The 19,546-nt window shown below is 44.4% G+C and overlaps 1 protein-coding gene across 2 annotated transcripts in view; it reads right to left on the reverse strand.

Moving 5' to 3' along the window:
- Positions 1-18,600, reverse strand: part of slc8a3 (solute carrier family 8 member 3) — a 158,912-nt gene extending 140,312 nt beyond the window's left edge. For both annotated transcript variants that reach the window (XM_045209070.1, XM_045209069.1), the window contains exons 1-2: positions 17,724-18,600; positions 572-2,516 (exon numbers count right to left, since the gene is read on the reverse strand). In XM_045209070.1, coding sequence (XP_045065005.1) covers positions 572-2,430 — 1,859 coding nt within the window. In that variant the 5' untranslated portion in view covers positions 2,431-2,516; positions 17,724-18,600. The remainder of the gene's footprint in view (positions 1-571; positions 2,517-17,723) is intronic.
- Positions 18,601-19,546: the final 946 nt, after the last annotated feature.

A 19,546-nucleotide genomic window follows, 5' to 3' on the forward strand; every position in this document is an offset into this window, starting at 1 on the left:
ACACAGGATGTCTGCATAAACAACTCTAATTCTACTGTATACTACAGAAAGGCTCTCTTGTACAAGCAAACATAAGTTGATCCTGGTAGTGTGAACAACACCAAAACCCATTCCAAATGAACAACACCAAAACCCATTCCAAATGAACAACACCAAAACCAAAACCCATTCAAAATAAACAGGGAAGAACCCATTCCAAATAAACAGGGAAGAACCCATTCCAAATAAACAGGTAAAAATACATTCCAAATGAACAGGGAAAAACCCATTCCAAATGAACAGGGAAAAATACATTCCAAATGAACAGGGAAAGTACATTGATCACCACAATTTAAATGGTCGACCCAGATCCCATCCCACCAACCAACCAGCCCTCCCAGGTGAATTTATAATAAAGTAGATCCTTGCAACAACTAAAATGACCGACCACGATCCCACCAAACAATCCACATGTAATGTTGCCTCCTGCTGGACAACAGACAGTGAATGGCTAGACAACAATCAATCAACCAATCTATCAATCCATTAATCAATCAATCAAAATAAAATGAAATAAAAGTGTTTCTCTTACCAGGTCTCGTCGTTCCTGAACTCCAGTTCTCCGTAGGTGTCCTCAAAGTCCTCCCCTCCTCCCTTGGCGATCCCCTCCATTGTACGATAGGGCACGATGACCGTCCCCCTCGCCCCCGAAGTCCTCAGCACCTTCACCTCCATCACGCCCACGCTCTCGCTCACCTGACACGTGTCGCTCTCGAAGGTGAATATCCCGGCGTGGTCGTCGTCCAGGATGGTAACCGTGGCGATGGACGGGAACCCCAGCAGGGCCTTGGGGTACGGGAGAGAGTTGGGGGACAGTAGCGTCTCGTCCTCGTCTGACTCCAGGACGCGCACGTTGCTGAGACGCACGAAGAAGTGCTCGTCCTCCTCAAAGATGTCGTCGTCGATGATTCCGACGCTGATCTCCTTGACAATCTCGCCGGGCTTGAACACCACGGTGCCCTCGGTGAACTCGTAGTCTGCGCCGGCGTTGGCCGAGCCGTCCTCCGTCTTGTAATCCACGTAAATGGTATTGGCCATGTCGCCGCCCTTCCTGGCGATGGCCAGCAGGGCGGCGCCACAGTTCTCCAGGCACTGGTACACGGCGGGTTCGAAGGCGATCTGTGACACGTACTCCTCCACTTCCTCCCCCACCACACACACCTCCTGCACGCTGGCGCTCCTCTTGGTCTGCTCCGTCACGTGCTTCTTCAGGATGTTCCCGGCGCCCGTCATCATGCGCGTGGCCTGGATGCGGTAGAAGGCTCTACTCTTCTGCTGGTGAGACAAGGCGTAGTAGTTAGCCATCTCTACCAGCTGGTCCATCTCCTTCTCTGGGTGTTTCTGCTTCAGGTCTTTCAGGATCCGGATCATATCCCGCCGAGACTCGTCTACTTCTTTTCCCTCGATCAGGCTGATGAGGTTATTGGCGGCGCCTCCGTCGTGGGCGAAGTGCGAGTTGACCATCTTGCCACCGCCGTCCATCATCTCGATGCCCTTGGAGCGCTCGTGCTCGGTCTCGATGATCACACCGCGGAGGTTGTCGGCGCGGTACTTCTTGTGCATGAACTTGTAGAAGAGGAGTCGTCGGTCGGCTACCCAGGCCAGGATGACACAGATGGGGAAGAAGGCCAGGGTGAGCAGCCCCTCCCATATCTGGACCACGTTGGGACTGAACACCGCCAGGATCATGTAGAGCCAGATGTAGGCGAAGATACTCCACGCCGACGTCACAAAGAACACTCTGAGATGTTTCACCTTCCTCGTCTCCCCCTCTGGGATCACAGACACACACAGGCCGATGATCACGAACATGTTGAAGGCAGCGCTGCCGACGATCGTAGACGGCCCCAGCTCCCCGGCTTGGAAGTCGTGTCCGCAGACCTCGATGACAGACAGCAGGATCTCAGGGGTACTAGAACCCAGGGCCATGAGGGTGAGGTTGGAGACCGTCTCGTTCCAGACTCTGATGGTGGCGGTGGTGGTCTCTCCGTTGGCTCTCTTGATAATGATCTCCTTCTCCTGGGAGGTGATGACCTCGATGGCCGCCATGAAGCGGTCCGCTATGATGGACACTCCCAGGAACATGTAGATCATAGCTACGAAGTAGACGATGACGCGGGCCATCTTATCCCCCATGGAGGGATCCTCAGGGTACCAGATGGGCAGGACGATCCCTGGCTTGCACCTGGACGTGCCCTCGGAGCAGGTGGCATTGTGGGAGTCTGTGGTGGTGGTGGGGCTGGGGGTGGTGCGGGCGCCCTCTGCGCCCAGGAAGGCTGCGGCCACGGAGAGCAGGCCAAACCAGAGGCAGGCTTGGTAGGAGGAGGACGACCCCGTCCTGATCCCCGGCCCCGACCCCGGCCTCGTCAGCCTCGGCCTGAAGCGATCCATCTACCCTCTGGGGTCCTGGGGGTCCTTACCACACTGACGAGCCCTCTGGGATCCAGCACTGGGCTGTGGCTGGTACCTCACAACACCTGGAGAGAGAGAGAGAGAGAGAGAGAGAGAGAGAGAGAGAGAGAGAGAGAGAGAGAGAGAGAGAGAGAGAGAGAGAGAGAGAGAGAGGGAGAGAGAGAGAGGAGAGAGAGAGAGAGAGAGAGAGAGAGAGAGAGAGAGAGAGAGAGAGAGAGAGAGAGAGAGAGAGAGAGAGAGAGAGAGAGAGAGAGAGAGGAGAGAGATAGAGACAGAGAGAGAGAGAGAGAGACAGGAGAGAGAGAGACAGAGAGAGAGAGGCAGAGAGAGACAGGAGAGAGAGAGAGACAGAGAGAGAGAGAGAGAGAGAGAAAGAGAGAGAGAGAGAGAGACAGAGAGAGAGAGAGAGAGAGACAGAGAGAGAGAGAGAGACAGAGAGAGAGAGAGAGAGAGAGAGAGAGAGAGAGAGAGAGAGAGAGAGAGAGAGAGAGAGAGAGACAGAGAGAGAGAGGCAGAGAGAGACAGGAGAGAGATAGAGACAGAGAGAGAGGCAGAGAGAGAGAGAGAGAGACAGGAGAGAGAGAGACAGAGAGAGAGAGGCAGAGAGAGACAGGAGAGAGAGAGAGACAGAGAGAGAGAGACAGAGAGAGAGAGAGAGAGAGAGAGACAGAGAGAAATGAATGACAGTTGAAGATAATAATATTGAGCCAATATACTGTTTATTGTGCACTGAGAGGTCCAATAGCTTTTTTCACAGTGAATAATGGGTTGAAGCTTAACTCAAGCAAATACATTTGTACATTTTCCAGATTGAGAAATAGGCCTATGGTATCAGCAGCCCAAGCCATTCGCCGGAAATTGAGCTATTTAATGAAGTGTGTGTGTCTGTTAGCCTTCTGCTATGAGGAATATCAATGACCTTTCTTCCATACCACTGTATAAAAGGCGTGATCACAAGACCTCAGTGACTTCTAAGCTTGGTGGACTGGAACACAAGTTTGTCTGCGTCCCAAATGTCTCCCTATTCCCTATATAGGGCACTACTTTTGACCAGAGCCATATGGGTGGCATTTGGGACACATCCAGTTTCACATGCTCAGAAATGCTCAGCTCTGTAAATTACTATGAACATTGTGGATAACATTATTTTCTGCTTAAAATCACATACAGTTCATCGACCCCTTTCAGAACCCTGCTCTATACTGCTATATACTGCTCTATACTGCTCTATACTGCTCTATACTGCTATATACTGCTCTATACTGCTCTCTAATGCTCTATACTGCTCTATACTGCTCTATACTGCTATATACTGCTCTATACTGCTCTATACTGCTCTATACTGCTCTATACTGCTCTATACTGCTCTCTAATGCTCTCTAATGCTCTATACTGCTCTATACTGCTCTATACTGCTCTATACTGCTCTATACTGCTCTATACTGCTCTCTAATGCTCTATACTGCTCTATACTGCTCTATACTACTCTTTACTGCTCTCCACTGATCTCTACTGCTCTATACTGCTCTATACTGCTCTATACTGCTATATACTGCTCTATACTGCTCTATACTGTTCTATACTGCTCTATATTGCTCTATATTGCTCTATACTGCTATATACTGCTCTATACTGCTCTATACTGCTCTATACTGTTCTATACTGCTCTCTACTGCTCTATATTGCTCTATACTACTATATACTGCTCTATACTGCTCTATACTGCTCTATACTGCTCTATATTGCTCTATACTGCTCTATATTGCTCTATACTGCTATATACTGCTCTATACTGCTCTATACTGTTCTATACTGCTCTCTACTGCTCTCTAATGGGCGGCAGGTAGCTTAGTGGTTAAGAGCGTTGTGCCGGTAACCGAAAGGTTGCTGGTTCTAATCCCTGAGCCGACTAGGTGAAAAATCTGTCGATGTGCCCTTGAGCAAGGCACTTAACCCTAATTGCTCCTGTAAGTCGCTCTGGATAAGAGCGTCTGCTAAATGACGTAAATGTAAAATGTAATGCTCTATGTTGCACATGGAGAACAGTTAGCCATACATGCCACACGTTAAGGCTTCAATCGCTGAGGGACATCATGGCTTACGGACAATTCACTCGACTCTGCTATTTAACCACACAGCTTTTCCATTTTCCCATATTGAATCGAACGGCGGATTGTGGTAAGAGTACGCGGAGGGTATGTTTCATCATCAACAATACTGAGGTTGAAAACATCCAGAGCTCCTCTTCGCCCGACCTGGAGTTCCTGATGTTAAAATGCCGACCCCACCAAATGCTGAGGGGAATTTACACGTGTTAATTATCGTGGCTGTGTACATACCGCCACCAAGCGGCACTCAGCGAACAGTACAAGAACATCAGCCAGCACGTTATCCGCTCACCCGCAAGCAGTCTTTATTGTCGTGGTAGATTATAACCAATGAAGTTAGCGGAACGAACCCTGATGACTCGGTGGCGTGCGACGTGTACAAGGCATATCCATTAGGGACACAAAAAAGACAATACAGCCTCTAACTTTGAATTGAACAACTCAGACTCACGACCGACACAAGTGGCTAGGACTGCAGGCTTTCACGGACTACAAAGGCAAATCCAGCTGCGCGGTGCCCACCGAAGCCTCCCTCCCAGGCGAGCTTAACACATTCTATGCTCGCTTCAAGGCAGACAATACCGAGCCATCCAGGAAGGTTCTAGCTGCTCCGGACAAACCAGGTGCTATTGTTCCCACCAAGCTCGACACCAAGCTCAGAGCCCTGGGTCTGGACACCACCCTCTGCAACAGGATCCTGGACTTGGCAACAACACCTCCTCCACACCAGACTCTTAACTCAGGGGCCCCCCAGGGGTGTGTCCTCAGCCCTCTGCTGGACTCCCTGTTCACCCACGACAGCGTGGATTTGCACGACACCAACTCCATCATCAAGTTTGCTGACGACACCACGGTTGTAGTCCTGGTAACCAACAACGATGAGTCAGCATTTAGGGAGGAGGTAAGTGAACTGGAATTGTGGTGCCAGGACAACAACCTCTCCCTCAAAGTCAGCAAAACAAAGGAGTGATTATTTACTTCAAGAAACAGAGGAGGGATCATGCCCCGATCCACATCAACAGGACTTCAGTAGAGAGAGTCAGCAGTTTTAATTCCTCGGCATCCACATCACCGAGGACTTGACATGGACCAACAACACCACCACTCTTGTCAAGAGGGAACAACAGTGTCTCTACTTCCTAAGGCGGCTGAAGAAATTTGGCAATGCCACACCGGATCCTCACCAAATGCTACCACTGCATCATCAAGTGCATCCTGACCAGTTGCATCACGGCCTGGTAAGGGAATTGCTCCATCCACGACCCCCAGGCCCTCCAGCGGGTGGTGTAGACGGCCCAGTACATCACTGGGACCGTGCTCCCACCCATCCAGGACATCACTGGGACCGGTGCTCCCACCCATCCAGGACATCACTGGGACCGTGCTCCCACCCATCCAGGACATCACTGGGACCGGTGCTCCCACCCATCCAGGACATCACTGGGACCGGTGCTCCCACCCATCCAGGACATCACTGGGACCGTGCTCCCACCCATCCAGGACATCACTGGGACCGTGCTCCCACCCATCCAGGACATCACTGGGACCGTGCTCCCACCCATCCAGGACATCACTGGGACCGGTTCTCCCACCCATCCAGGACATCACTGGGACCGTACTCCCACCCATCCAGGACATCACTGGGACCGTGCTCCCACCCATCCAGGACATCACTGGGACCGTGCTCCCACCCATCCAGGACATCACTGGGACCGGTGCTCCCACCCATCCAGGACATCACTGGGACCGTGCTCCCATCCATCCAGTGCATCACTGGGACCGGTGCTCCCACCCATCCAGGACATCACTGGGACCGTGCTCCCACCCATCCAGGACATCACTGGGACCGTGCTCCCACCCATCCAGGACATCTACTAGAAACGGTGCCTGAGGAAGGCATGCAGCATCATCAAGGACCCCACACCCTCCAGCCACGAGCTGTTCTCTCTCTTACCGTCGGGCAGAAAAAAACAGTACCAAAATGATACCACTGCAACAGAAAAAATATATTTGCCAAAGTCAGAGAATGGCACTTGATCCAGACAGATAAACTTAGCTACTGCTCTTTTCAATCATTGGGCATTTTTTTTGAGTTCAGTATCATTACATTTGAACATGTTTAGGTCAACATTTTTCAGGAGACAGTCATGTATACATTAATTGAATCAATCATACAATCAATCTGAATTTGTTTTTACCAATCTAACTACATAACAACCTAATGGTAATCATTTATTTGAATGGTAAATCTCTATTGATAAACTGGGTAAAACAAGACGTAGCCTAGGCCTATCCACAGTACAGGTACCTGCATATTCAATAGGAGTGTGTGAATGCATTGAGTTGTTAAGCTTGTTTTGGCTTGTTTCATGGGGCTACGGATGACAAAACAATCTGTTTCCTGTTTCCATTTGGGACTTATTTTACAAGTAGCTTCTTTTATAAAAATGTGTGCTGTCTCTTTAACCAGTAATGACGTCATTCACAAGCAAGACCAAATATGTGAATTAATCAAGTTTTTTGGTGGCAATCAGCTTTGAAATCTGCATATTTTGCATTATGGTTTGCATATTATCAAAGACAAAGTACTTGGGTACTGAACTGATGTTTTAATTTATTTTTTATTTTAGGGGTAGATCAGCTTTAATATTGCAGATAGATTGTAACTTCCATCAATGTAATTGTCTGCATCACTTCCAATCCCCCATATGTTTTTTTTTCTCGCAAATAAATATATATATATGTATATATATACATACACACATATACATACATATATATATATATATATATATATATATATACAGTGAGGGAAAAAAGTGTTTGATCCCCTGCTGATTTTGTACTTTTGCCCACTGACAAAGACATGATCAGTCTATAATTTTAATGGTAGGTTTATTTGAACAGTGAGAGACAGAATAAAAACTAAAAAATCCAGAAAAACGCATGTCAAAAATGTTATACATTTATTTGCATTTTAATGAGGGAAATAAGTATTTGACCCCTCTGTAAAACATTACTTAGTACTTGGTGGCAAAACCCTTGTTGGCAATGACAGAGGTCAGACGTTTCTTGTAGTTTTTAATTTTTTGATTTAACCTTTATTTAACCAGGTAAGCCAGTTGAGAACAAGTTCTCATTTACAACTGCGACCTGGCCAAGATAAAGCAAAGCAGTGCGATAAAAACAACAACAACACAGAGTTACATATGGAATAAACAAAACATACAGTCAAAAATACAACAGAAAATATATATACAGTGTGTGCAAATGTAGCAAGTTATGGAGGTAAGGCAATAAATAGGCTATAGTGCAAAATAATTACAATTAGTATTAACACTGGAGTGATAGATGTGCAAGAGATGATGTGCAAATAGAGATACTGGGGTGCAAATTAGCAAAATAAATAACAATATGGGGATGAGGTAGTTGGGTGGGCTAATTTCAGATGGGCTGTGTACAGGTGCAGTGATCGGTAAGGTGCTCTGACAACTGATGCTTAAAGTTAGTGAGGGAGATAAGAGATTCCAGCTTCAGAGATTTTTGCAATTCGTTCCAGTCATTGGCAGCAGAGAACTGGAAGGAATGGCGGCCAAAGGAGGTGTTGGCTTTGGGGATGACCAGTGAGATATACCTGCTGGAGCGCATACTACGGGTGGGTGTTGCTATGGTGACCAATGAGCTAAGATAAGGCGGGGATTTGCCTAGAAGTGATTTATAGATGGCCTGGAGCCAGTGGGTTTGGCGACAAATATGTAGTGAGGACCAGCCAACAAGAGCGTACAGGTCACAGTGATGGGTAGTATATGGGGCTTTGGTGACAAAACGGATGGCACTGTGATAGACTACATCCAATTTGCTGAGTAGTGTTGGAGGCTATTTTGTAAATGACATCGCCGAAGTCAAGGATCGGTAGGATAGTCAGTTTTACGAGGGCATGTTTGGCAGCATGAGTGAAGGAGGCTTTGTTTGCGAAATAGGAAGCCGATTCTAGATTTAACTTTGGATTGGAGATTCTTAATGTGAGTCTGGAAGGAGAGTTTACGGTCTAACCAGACACCTAGGTATTTGTAGTTGTCCATATACTCTAGGTCAGACCCATCGAGAGTAGTGATTCTAGTCGGGTGGGCGGGTGCCAGCAGCGTTCGATTGAAGAGCATGCATTTAGTTTTACTAGTGTTTAAGAGCAGTTGGAGGCTACTGAAGGAGTGTTGTATGGCATTGAAGCTCGTTTGGAGGTTTGTTAACACAGTGTCCAATGAAGGGCCAGATGTATACAAAATGGTGTCTTCTGCGTAGAGGTGGATCAGAGAGTCACCAGCAGCAAGAGCGACATCATTGATATACACAGAGAAAAGAATCTGCCCAAGAATTGAACCCTGTGGCACCCCCATAGAGACTGCCATAGGTCCAGACAACAGGCCCTCCGATTTGACACATTGAACTCTATCTGAGAAGTAGTTGGTGAACCAGGCGAGGCAGTCATTTGAGAAACCAAGGCTATTTAGTCTGCCATAGTAGTTGGCCACCAGGTTTGCATACATCTCAGGAGGGATTTTGTCCCACTCCTCTTTGCAGATCTTCTCCAAGTCATTAAGGTTTCGAGCCTGATGTTTGGCAACTCGAACCTTCAGCTCCCTCCACAGATTTTCTATGGGATTAAGGTCTGGAGACTGGCTAGGCCACTCCAGGACCTTAATGTGCTCTTCTTGAGCCACTCCTTTGTTGCCTTGGCCGTGTGTTTTGGGTCATTGTCATGCTGGAATACCCATCCACGACCCATTTTCAATGCCCTGGCTGAGGGAAGGAGGTTCTCACCCAAGATTTGACGGTACATGGCGCCGTCCATCGTCCCTTTGAGGCGGTGAAGTTGTCCTGTCCCCTTAGCAGAAAAACACCCCCAAAGCATAATGTTTCCACCTCCATGTTTGACGGTGGGGATGGTGTTCTTGGGGTCATAGGCAGCATTCCTCCTCCTCCAAACACGGCGAGTTGAGTTGATGCCAAAGAGCTCGATTTTGGTCTCATCTGACCACAACACTTTCACCCAGTTCTCCTCTGAATCATTCAGATGTTCATTGGCAAACTTCAGACGGGCCTGTATATGTGCTTTCTTGAGCAGGGGGACCTTGCGGGCGCTGCAGGATTTCAGTCCTTCACGGCATAGTGTGTTACCAATTGTTTTCTTGGTGACTATGGTCCCAGCTGCCTTGAGATCATTGACAAGATCCTCCCGTGTAGTTCTGGGCTGATTCCTCACCGTTCTCATGATCATTGCAACTCCACGAGGTGAGATCTTGCATGGAGCCCCAGGCCGAGGGAGAATGACAGTTATTTTGTGTTTCTTCCATTTGCGAATAATCGCACCAACTGTTGTCACCTTCTCACCAAGCTGCTTGGTGATGGTCTTGTAGCCCATTCCAGCCTTGTGTAGGTCTACAATATTGTCCCTGACATCCTTGGAGAGCTCTTTGGTCTTGGCCATGGTGGAGAGTTTGGAATCTGATTGATTGATTGCTTCTGTGGACAGGTGTCTTTTATACAGGTAACAAGCTGAGATTAGGAGCACTCCCTTTAAGAGTGTGCTCCTAATCTCAGCTCGTTACCTGTATAAAAGACACCTGGGAGCCACAAATCTTTCTGATTGAGAGGGGGTCAAATACTTATTTCCCTCATTAAAATGCAAATCAATTTATAACATTTTTGACATGCGTTTTTCTGGATTTTTTTGTTGTTATTCTGTCACTCACTGTTCAAATAACCCTACCATTAAAATTATAGACTGATCATTTCTTTGTCAGTGGGCAACCTTACAAAATCAGCAGGGGATCAAATACTTTTTTCCCTCACTGTATATACATACACATACATACATATAAATACATATACATACACATATACATATCCTTTAAAAAATATATATTTCCCTTTATTACTTTCCAACCCCACCACCCCTTCCCTAATTGGAGTAAACTAGTGAACAACAATGCTTAGACCTCTACTTCCAGCTTATACATACTATATACATTTTATGGACACAGTCAATTTTACAATAATTCTACTTTGTTTGTTTTTACTCCTGAACTTCCTCTACCCTCAACCTCTCCGATCATTTTCATGATGTCCATCCGGTTTGCTTCTATATGCCATATCTTTCTAACTGTGCTCTTTCACAAAAGATCTCAACCTATAACCTATATACTTATTATGGACACAGTATTCTTTACATTAGTTATCTTGTTGTTATTAGTTGTTGTTAGTTGTTATTAGTCCCATCCTTCAACTTCATTCAACACCACCCATCTATCTCTTAACACCATCCATATTGGATTTATATTTGCCATATATTTTTTAACTGTACTGTGATGTTTTACAAAAGTTCTTAACCTTTCTATTCTCATTGTTTCTACAAATTGTAAATTGAAAATATTTTTTTTGGCTAAAAGTATTATTATATTATTGATCGATTGACTATGACTTTTCAGATCACCCAGTAGTGCTATCTGCAGGGTTAGCTCCAGGTAAATATTGCAATCCTTTAGCCATTCCTGGACCTGTGTCCAAAAACCAGCTACAAATGGACAGTACCAAAACAAATGATCTAATGATTCTGTCTCTTCACAGCAAAATCTGCAGAGCTGGGAAGATTGTATCCCCCATATAAATAACATTCTATTGGTAGCAAGAATTGTATATAATAATTTAAATTGAAAAATTATAAGTTTTGAATCCGGCTTCGTTTTGCATATCAGTTCATAAACACTATGCCATGGAATCGGTACGTCAAAAATCTCTTCCCAACTATTTTGCAATCTATATGGGACGGCTGTCAATCCTTTGGTTCTTAAATGAAACTGGTATACTTTTTTATTTATCACAATTTTCTTTAACCAATTATATTATTTAATGCAGGGCCGACAGACAAGTTCCTTACTTTTTCCCCCTTCCACTTTCCTCTTCCATTTTTGCGGTAATGCTGCAATTATTTGGTTGTAATTTTGGGTAGAGCAGACATTTCCATATGTTTTTGTTAGCTGCATTATCGACATAACTCTACCAGTCATACCTATGATATCATTTACGAAGATGATACCTTTTTTAAACATTTTGTCAAAAAATAATGTATTTTTATCAATTAGTATATTTGAGTTTAACCACAATATTTGTTGCATTATTTGTTCTGTCGTTTCTGGAGGATTAAATTGAAATTGCAACCAACTTTCTATGGCTTGTTTTATAAATAGTGATATTTGGGAGATTATTTCCTTTTCAAATAACTGAAAGTGAGAGGTTGTAATCTGAATAAAGGGAAAAAGGCCATTCTTGAACATTGGGTGAGACAATCTTACTAATTTGCTAGAGAACCAGTTCGGATTTAAGTATAACTTTTGTATGACTGAAGCTTTTAGTGATAGGTCTAATAATATAATATTTAATCATTTCTGTCCTCCGAATTCATATTCATTACATAAATAGGCCCGTTTAATTTTGTCTGGCTTGCCGTTCCAAATAAAATGGAATATTTTTTTCTCATATAATTTAAAAAACTGTTTGCTAGGCGTAGGCAAGACCATAAGCAAATAGGTAAACTGGGATAATACTAAAGCGTTAATCAGGGTGATTTTTCCACAAATTGACAGGTATTTTCCTTTCCATGGTAGCAAGATCTTATCTATTTTTGGAGTGAGATCATTTATTTCATTTGGTATATGTATTCCAAGTATATCCACATCACCATCAGACCATTTTATTGGTAAACTACAAGGTAATGTAAAAATTGTGTTTTTTTGTGACCAATACGTAATATAGTACATTTGTCATAATTTTGTTGTAATCCAGAGAGGTTAGAAAATGTATCTAGATCCTCTATGAGGCTGTGGAGGCATTCAAGTTGTGGATTTAAAAGAAAGCATGAATCATCAGCGTACAATGACACCTTTGTTTTTAAGCCCTGGATTTCTAATCCCTTGATATTATTGTTGGATCTGATTTTAATAGCTAACATCTCGATGGCCATAATAAATAGATATACCAATAGTGGACAACCTTGTTTCACTCCTCTTGACAGTTTAAAACTTCCGGAGAAATAGCCATTATTTACTATTTTACACCTAGGGGTACTAGACATGATTTTAACCCAATTTATAAGAGATTCTCCAAAATTGAAATGCTCCAGGCATTTATATATAAACCCCAGTCCTACCTTATCAAATGCCTTTTCAAAGTCTGCTATGAATAGCAGGCCTGGTTTCCCAGATTTTTCATAGTGTTCTATTGTTTCCAGTACTTGCCTTATATTATCTCCAATGTATCGTCCATGTAAAAAACCTGTCTGATTAGAATGAATAATGTCCGACAATACCTTTTTAATTCTATGCGCTATACATTTTGCTAGAATTTTTACATCACAACACTGAAGTGTAAGGGGCCTCCAATTTTTTTTAATGGACTGGATCTTTATATTTTCCACTTGTATCCTGTTTCAGTAATAATTAAATCAGACCTTCTTCTTGAGTGTCTGATAATCTACCATTTACATAGGAGTGGTTAAAACACGCTAATAACGGTCCTCTGAGTATATCAAAAAAGGTTTGGTATACCTCGACTGGTATGCCATCCAACCCTGGAGTTTTCCCAGACTTAAAGTATTTAATTGCATCCAGAAGTTCCTCCTCTGTAATTTCACCTTCACACGAGTCTTTCTGTATGGCTGTTAATTTTACATTATCAATAGAAAAAAAAATCTCTACAATTAGCTTCAGTTAGAGGAGATGGAGGCGACTGAAACGAAAACATAGCTTGATCAGTGAGACACATTTGACAGAAGTACCGATCGTAACAAACATTCTTGTACCGAACCGTTTTTCATGGTCTAGTATTGAAAAACTACCAAAGTTTCGGTATACTGTGCAACCTTCACCTTAGCACACATACACTTACTCACGCACACACACGACACACACACACACACACACACACACACACACACACACACACACACACACACACACATTTAATCAATTTTAAATTCAGGCTGTAACACAACAAAATGTGGAAAAAGGGGTGTGAATCCTTTCCCAAGGCTCTTTACATTCATGTTACACACAACCCCCCTTTCTCTGATACCTGTCTAAATATTGTTCTCTAATTTGTGCCTTCCTGCATTATACTTATGCTAAACCTAATAGAGATAATGAGTGGTAATGGGAGTCGTTTATTAAAGCATTATTAAGGGTAATGTTGGGAGTCGTTTATTAAAGCATTATTAAGGGTAATGTTGGGAGTCGTTTATTAAAGCATTATTAAGGGTAACGGTTGGGAGTCGTTTATTAAAGCATTATTAAGGGTAATGGTTGGGAGTCATTTATTAAAGCATTATTAAGGGTAACGGTTGGGAGTCGTTTATTAAAGCATTATTAAGGGTAACGGTTGGGAGTCGTTTATTAAAGCCTGCTCTCTGTATCTCAGTTTTGGCCCCTCTGTGTGTGTGTGGGAAGCAGGTGGGGGCCAATCACAGCCAGGCACCTCGCCTAGAGGTCCCAGAGGCACAAAGGCAGTCTAGGCTCAATTAGAACAATCTCCCAGAGAGGTACGGAATCATTCAGTTTCTGTCCTGAATCCTATCCAACTGAGGATTACACGTTTTATTACAGCAGCATACCCATTTCCCTTCACCTTCTTAATACAATGAGGAATTAAAGTCTCATTCTAGGTAAGTCTTTTTTACCTATAAACGCTTATTCTAAAGTGCAGATTTATAATTTAAAAGTAGTCTGAAGGAAGGAGTGTGTAATATTAGTATATCCTCTTTTGAACAATGACGTTGGATTGTTTCAAAAGCAAGCTGTAGATAGAATATGATATTCTAAGAAGAAAAGAGATGATTGGGAAAAGAGACAGAATTCCAGTCACAAACAGTATTAGGGTACAAAATTCCAGTCATTTTCCTAAAATTCCCCAGTTTTCCAGAAATCCTGGTTGGAAGATTCCTGGAATTACGAGTGAATAAGGAGGAAATCGGGGAAACCAAGATTTCTGGAAAACCAGGGAACTTTTGGAAAGTTACTGGAATTTTGCACCCCTACACAATATCATCTGTCACATATCAAATTCACCACAACTCAAGCGACAAAATTCCTTTCCAGATTTTGTGTGTGTGGACAATAGCCAGCCAGTAACGTCATCCCCAGAGACCAAACAAAGCTAAATAAACAACAACAAGCATAAGACCTGAAGATACAATATCCTATTAAAGTGCTATTTTTCCAGTGTAATAAACCTTTTTAGTAGTCTGCTGGAATCCCTTGATGTGCCCTTATACCGATGCAGAAACACTGAGCACCACGGACAGTACCGTGACCTAAAACATTCAGCACCACGGACAGTACCGTGAACTAAAACATTCAGCACCACGGACAGTACCGTGACCTAAAACATTCAGCACCACGGACAGTACCGTGACCCAAAACATTCAGCACCACGGACAGTACCGTGACCTAAAACATTCAGCACCACGGACAGTACCGTAAACTAAAACATTCAGCACCACGGACAGTACCGTGACCCAAAACATTCAGCACCACGGACAGTACCGTGACCTAAAACATTCAGCACCACGGACAGTACCGTGACCTAAAACATTCAGCACCACGGACAGTACCGTGACCCAAAACATTCAGCACCACGGACAGTACCGTGACCCAAAACATTCAGCACCACGGACAGTACCGTGAACTAAAACATTCAGCACCACGGACAGTACCGTGACCTAAAACATTCAGCACCACGGACAGTACCGTGACCTAAAACATTCAGCACCACGGACAGTACCGTGACCTAAAACATTCAGCACCACGGACAGTACCGTAAACTAAAACAAAGGACTAATCGCTGATTGAGCACAACGGCCTCTGGACAGCGCCGCCCGGCCTCACGGCACCGGTGTTGTTGGGTTAAGCTTCCAGATAGACTGTCTGCCATGTTGCCTAGTCCCCTTTCCAGTGACACTTACAATTTTAAACCTATAAACTAATATAGAAAACGAACATATGTTTAGAACGTAAAGACAGTGGATACCATACCAGATACCCACTTCTAACAAGAACACTTCTATATCTAAACATTATGCAATAACACAAGATTACTACAAAGGAACATGTTTTACAAAACAAATGACATGTTATTAGGTAGCTATAACCACAACTTAGACAAATATAAAGTGTTAAAATATCAATGTGCAATAGGCCTGCAATGTGTTGCTATGGCCTCAATACAGTTGTCTGTCAGAGGAAGGCCCTAAAAATTGTCAAAGACTCCAGTCACCCAAGTCATAGACTGTTCTCTCTGCTACTGCACGGCAAGCGGTACCGGAGCGCCAAGTCTAGGTCCAAAAGGCTCCTTAACAACTTCTACCCCCAAGCCATAAGACTCCTGAACAGCTAATCATGGCTACCCGGACTATTTGCCCATGATTTGAAACCTCTACCTGTCTTGTGATATCATATCATTGACTTGATGAATTTTGGGTTCCTCAGTTATGTGGAGCTCTAAAGAGGGCCTCTCTCCCTCTATCCCTACATAGATAGGCCTCCCGCTCTCCCCCCCTTGACCCCCTCACACAGCTGACGCGGCCGAAGTCAGCAGTGAATGCGCTCTGAGACACATGACAAGATGTAGCCTGTGCTTCGCTCGGCGCACTGAGAGAAACCGAGACGGGCGCCTACGGATCTTCTTCCCTTTCCCTATTTTGGACAGACGGGTTTGGATGGGCTAGTTTAAGACGGCTATTTGAGAGGCCCGTAAACACGGACTCAGCAGGCGACATGGACAGGCTCAGCTGTTGCTTAATCAATCATCCAGAAGGCATTTTTTCTCCTCTCACAGTAACACAGACAGATCTGATTCGCTGTTAGTTACCTGAGGGGGAATCCCTAGCCTAGTGGTACAGACCAGGCCATACCTCCCTACCTGCCGCCATTATGAAAATAAAGAATGTGAGTGACACACATAGCCTGCAGGCAGCAAGCCAAGTTTGCGCCTTTAAATGATCATGTATTGTATTTCAATCCTATATGGCAACACTGTAGCTATAACCTACTAGTCATCATCAGAAACGACACCAGGCCTCCTTCCATAATAGCGTGGTGTAAATCATAAGGTGATGTGATAACGGTAGCCTAATCAATCACCAATAGGGCAGACACAGATAGGTGGTAGACGAGCCCATGCTTGTCAATCACCAATAGGGCCAGAGGCAATATCCAACGTGTAGCCCTGTACTCCTCTACATTACGCAAGCTGTGATTTGACTGTCGTGGGGGGTGTGTGGACCCTACAGAGAGATTGATTGCGTTGTATCTGTAGATGCAAACGGAGCAGCACCCGGAGAGGTGACACACACGCTATAATCAGCCCTCTAGCTAGGCACTGCACACCACTTCAGCAGACAGACGTCGCACCGCTCAAACGCGCAGTCCTCATCCTCGACTGTACTGATGTACATGGGACTGACTGTCTCGTAAAACGCATAGCCAGGCGACGTTTGCTGTGATGCTGTGAAGAACCCCATCCTCCGTACGAATAGCTTAGTCTGGTGGAGCCGTATACCGCCACTGGGATGGCTTTAAGACACATCATTGGCCTTGTCATAGGCTTGGGTTATTCATTATGATCATAGGCACACACATAACACAGTAGGGCTGTGTAATCATTTCAATCGTACCGCCTCGGGTGTCGGTCTGGCGGTCTGTCTGCATCGTTCATCAGAAACACTGTAACCTATATCTATTGGCAACAATCTAACGGCTGCTACTAGATTAGATATTTCTTTATTGTCTGATTTTCACAGATATGTTCGCTTTACGTACAAGAAAATGCACTGTGATACGGAGAGACATGGCATAGCCCAGACATAGCATTACACATTCACATTCATAAAATAACTAAAATCTTAAGGACTCTTACCCCTTCCACATTGCATAGCTAGTTGTCCCTCCTCTACTCAACGTTACACATCCTCTTAATGTCCAAGGTCCCTCCCTGAGAGTTGCACAGTGTTATTGTACAGCCCTATAGTTTCAATGTCCATGCATGCTATTTTGCATGCTGATCATTGAGTTATAGCTACTAACGAAACCCAGGCGAATTCATTTCATTACACCCTACCTGTATTTGTTTCCTGAGTTGTTGTTTTTGGTCGACACTGCGTAATGCCCCTTTTCCTATCGACCCTTCTTGACTCTGAGGTATCTATTTGGTCAGCTGTAAAGGTTTATATTGTTTGTTTCAGCGCCTCCTCCTCAGTCAAACGTGCTGTAGCACAGACTCCTGCCGTTGAAAGAATGCCCCAGAGGCGATATCGGTTTCCTCACGCACACTCAAACTGGTCCCCCAAGCCCGTTCTGCTTCCGGGCGATCGATCAAACCGGAGAAGTGATGACTCGCTCTTCTTTTCCTCCCTGCCTCTTGCCGTTAGCCCGGTCCGCCAGGCAGATAGATAGACCAACCGTCAAGCTGTCAGCGGCAAAGGGGACGTTATTCTGAGGTCTGAGTTGATCGAAGGGGACCTTAGAATCCGAATCCATGCAAACCCAAACGGCTCTGCTCTTCTCTCGCAAGCCGACAGCAGTGCTCGCCGCCTCTCCTGCCCATCTCCTCTGCGTTAGCGCAGAAAATGTATTCTGATGGTCTCGGTAAAGCTGTGCGACTCCTTTTGCTGTCCAGTCCGTAGGTCAACTTAAAAAAATATATATGGCACACCAGTCTTGCGAAATAACCAACCGAAGCTATATCCAACGTTACGATCTCAAATAAATCAAACCCAATTATTCCATTTGATGATACATTGACATAATTTTGGCACACGGACCGACGGAAGCTCCAAATTGTCTATATGTTTTCCACCTTAAATCCAGATTAAATATTTTATTTTCCACTAGGCCTACTAATTTCGAAAGATGATACTCTATCCCTATTCGGAAGCATTGTCGTAGCCTTGCTATTCAAATAGCAAATCTTAAGTGAGCAATGCCTAGCGCCCCTGCATGCCTCTCCTCCTGCCCCCCTAAACCAAAAGTCACACAGACACACACGCGCGCATCTACGTCACCATCAACAAGGGGACTGGGGTAGAGAGCGAGATCTGCACCACAAACCATGAATATTCTGTTTCATTGCAATGGTGCATACGGGGCCGGGGAGGCAGAGGAGAGGAGAGAGAATCCATAGGCTAGCAGGAGGGACTAAGATTAGCTGGCACGCTAATCCATCAGAATCATATCTATCAGGAGATGGATTCAATTTGAAACCGTAATGGAGCATTCTATGGCTGCTGCTGAAGTCGGTTAAATTGTTTCTTCATGCCAATTACATGGATCATTCTGGAATGTTTCAAAATGAGCCATGGTTAGGCGACCCTAGTGTTAGTAGGATAACAGTATTTAGATGGACTGTACTGTACTATATAGTATAAGGGCTATGTCGTATTGCCTTCAGTTTGTGTAGATATACTGGGATGGCTTCTGGTGAAATAATAAGGTGAATATTGGTAAAGTCATTCATTCATTTATTTATTCATTTGTTCATTCATTCATTTATTCATTCATTCCCAATGCTGCCATTTGCCATTTTAAGGGAACCAAGCCCAAAATTGATCTCCACAACTAGAAGATACTGGAATCAGAGGTTATGTTCTACACATTCAGAGATATCTGGCTAAATTAGATTAGATATAATTTAACTGAGATGGATGTTCTCCCCCAATAGTTTACTGCAGACAGGCATGGTACTGTTGTGTGTGTGTGTGTGTGTGTGTGTGTGTGTGTGTGTTTCTGAAGCAAAACATGATTGCCAGAGCAGACAGAGACACCGCTAGTGAACAAGTACTTATTGATTTGACATAAAACACAATTATAAAACATCATTATAAAACATAATTATATGTTAGATGATTCCTTTTGGGACAAAACAAAGAAGAACAAAATTAAACA

This window comes from Coregonus clupeaformis, chromosome 29 (genome assembly GCF_020615455.1).
Source record: "Coregonus clupeaformis isolate EN_2021a chromosome 29, ASM2061545v1, whole genome shotgun sequence".
In the NCBI taxonomy this organism is placed as follows: domain Eukaryota; kingdom Metazoa; phylum Chordata; class Actinopteri; order Salmoniformes; family Salmonidae; genus Coregonus; species Coregonus clupeaformis.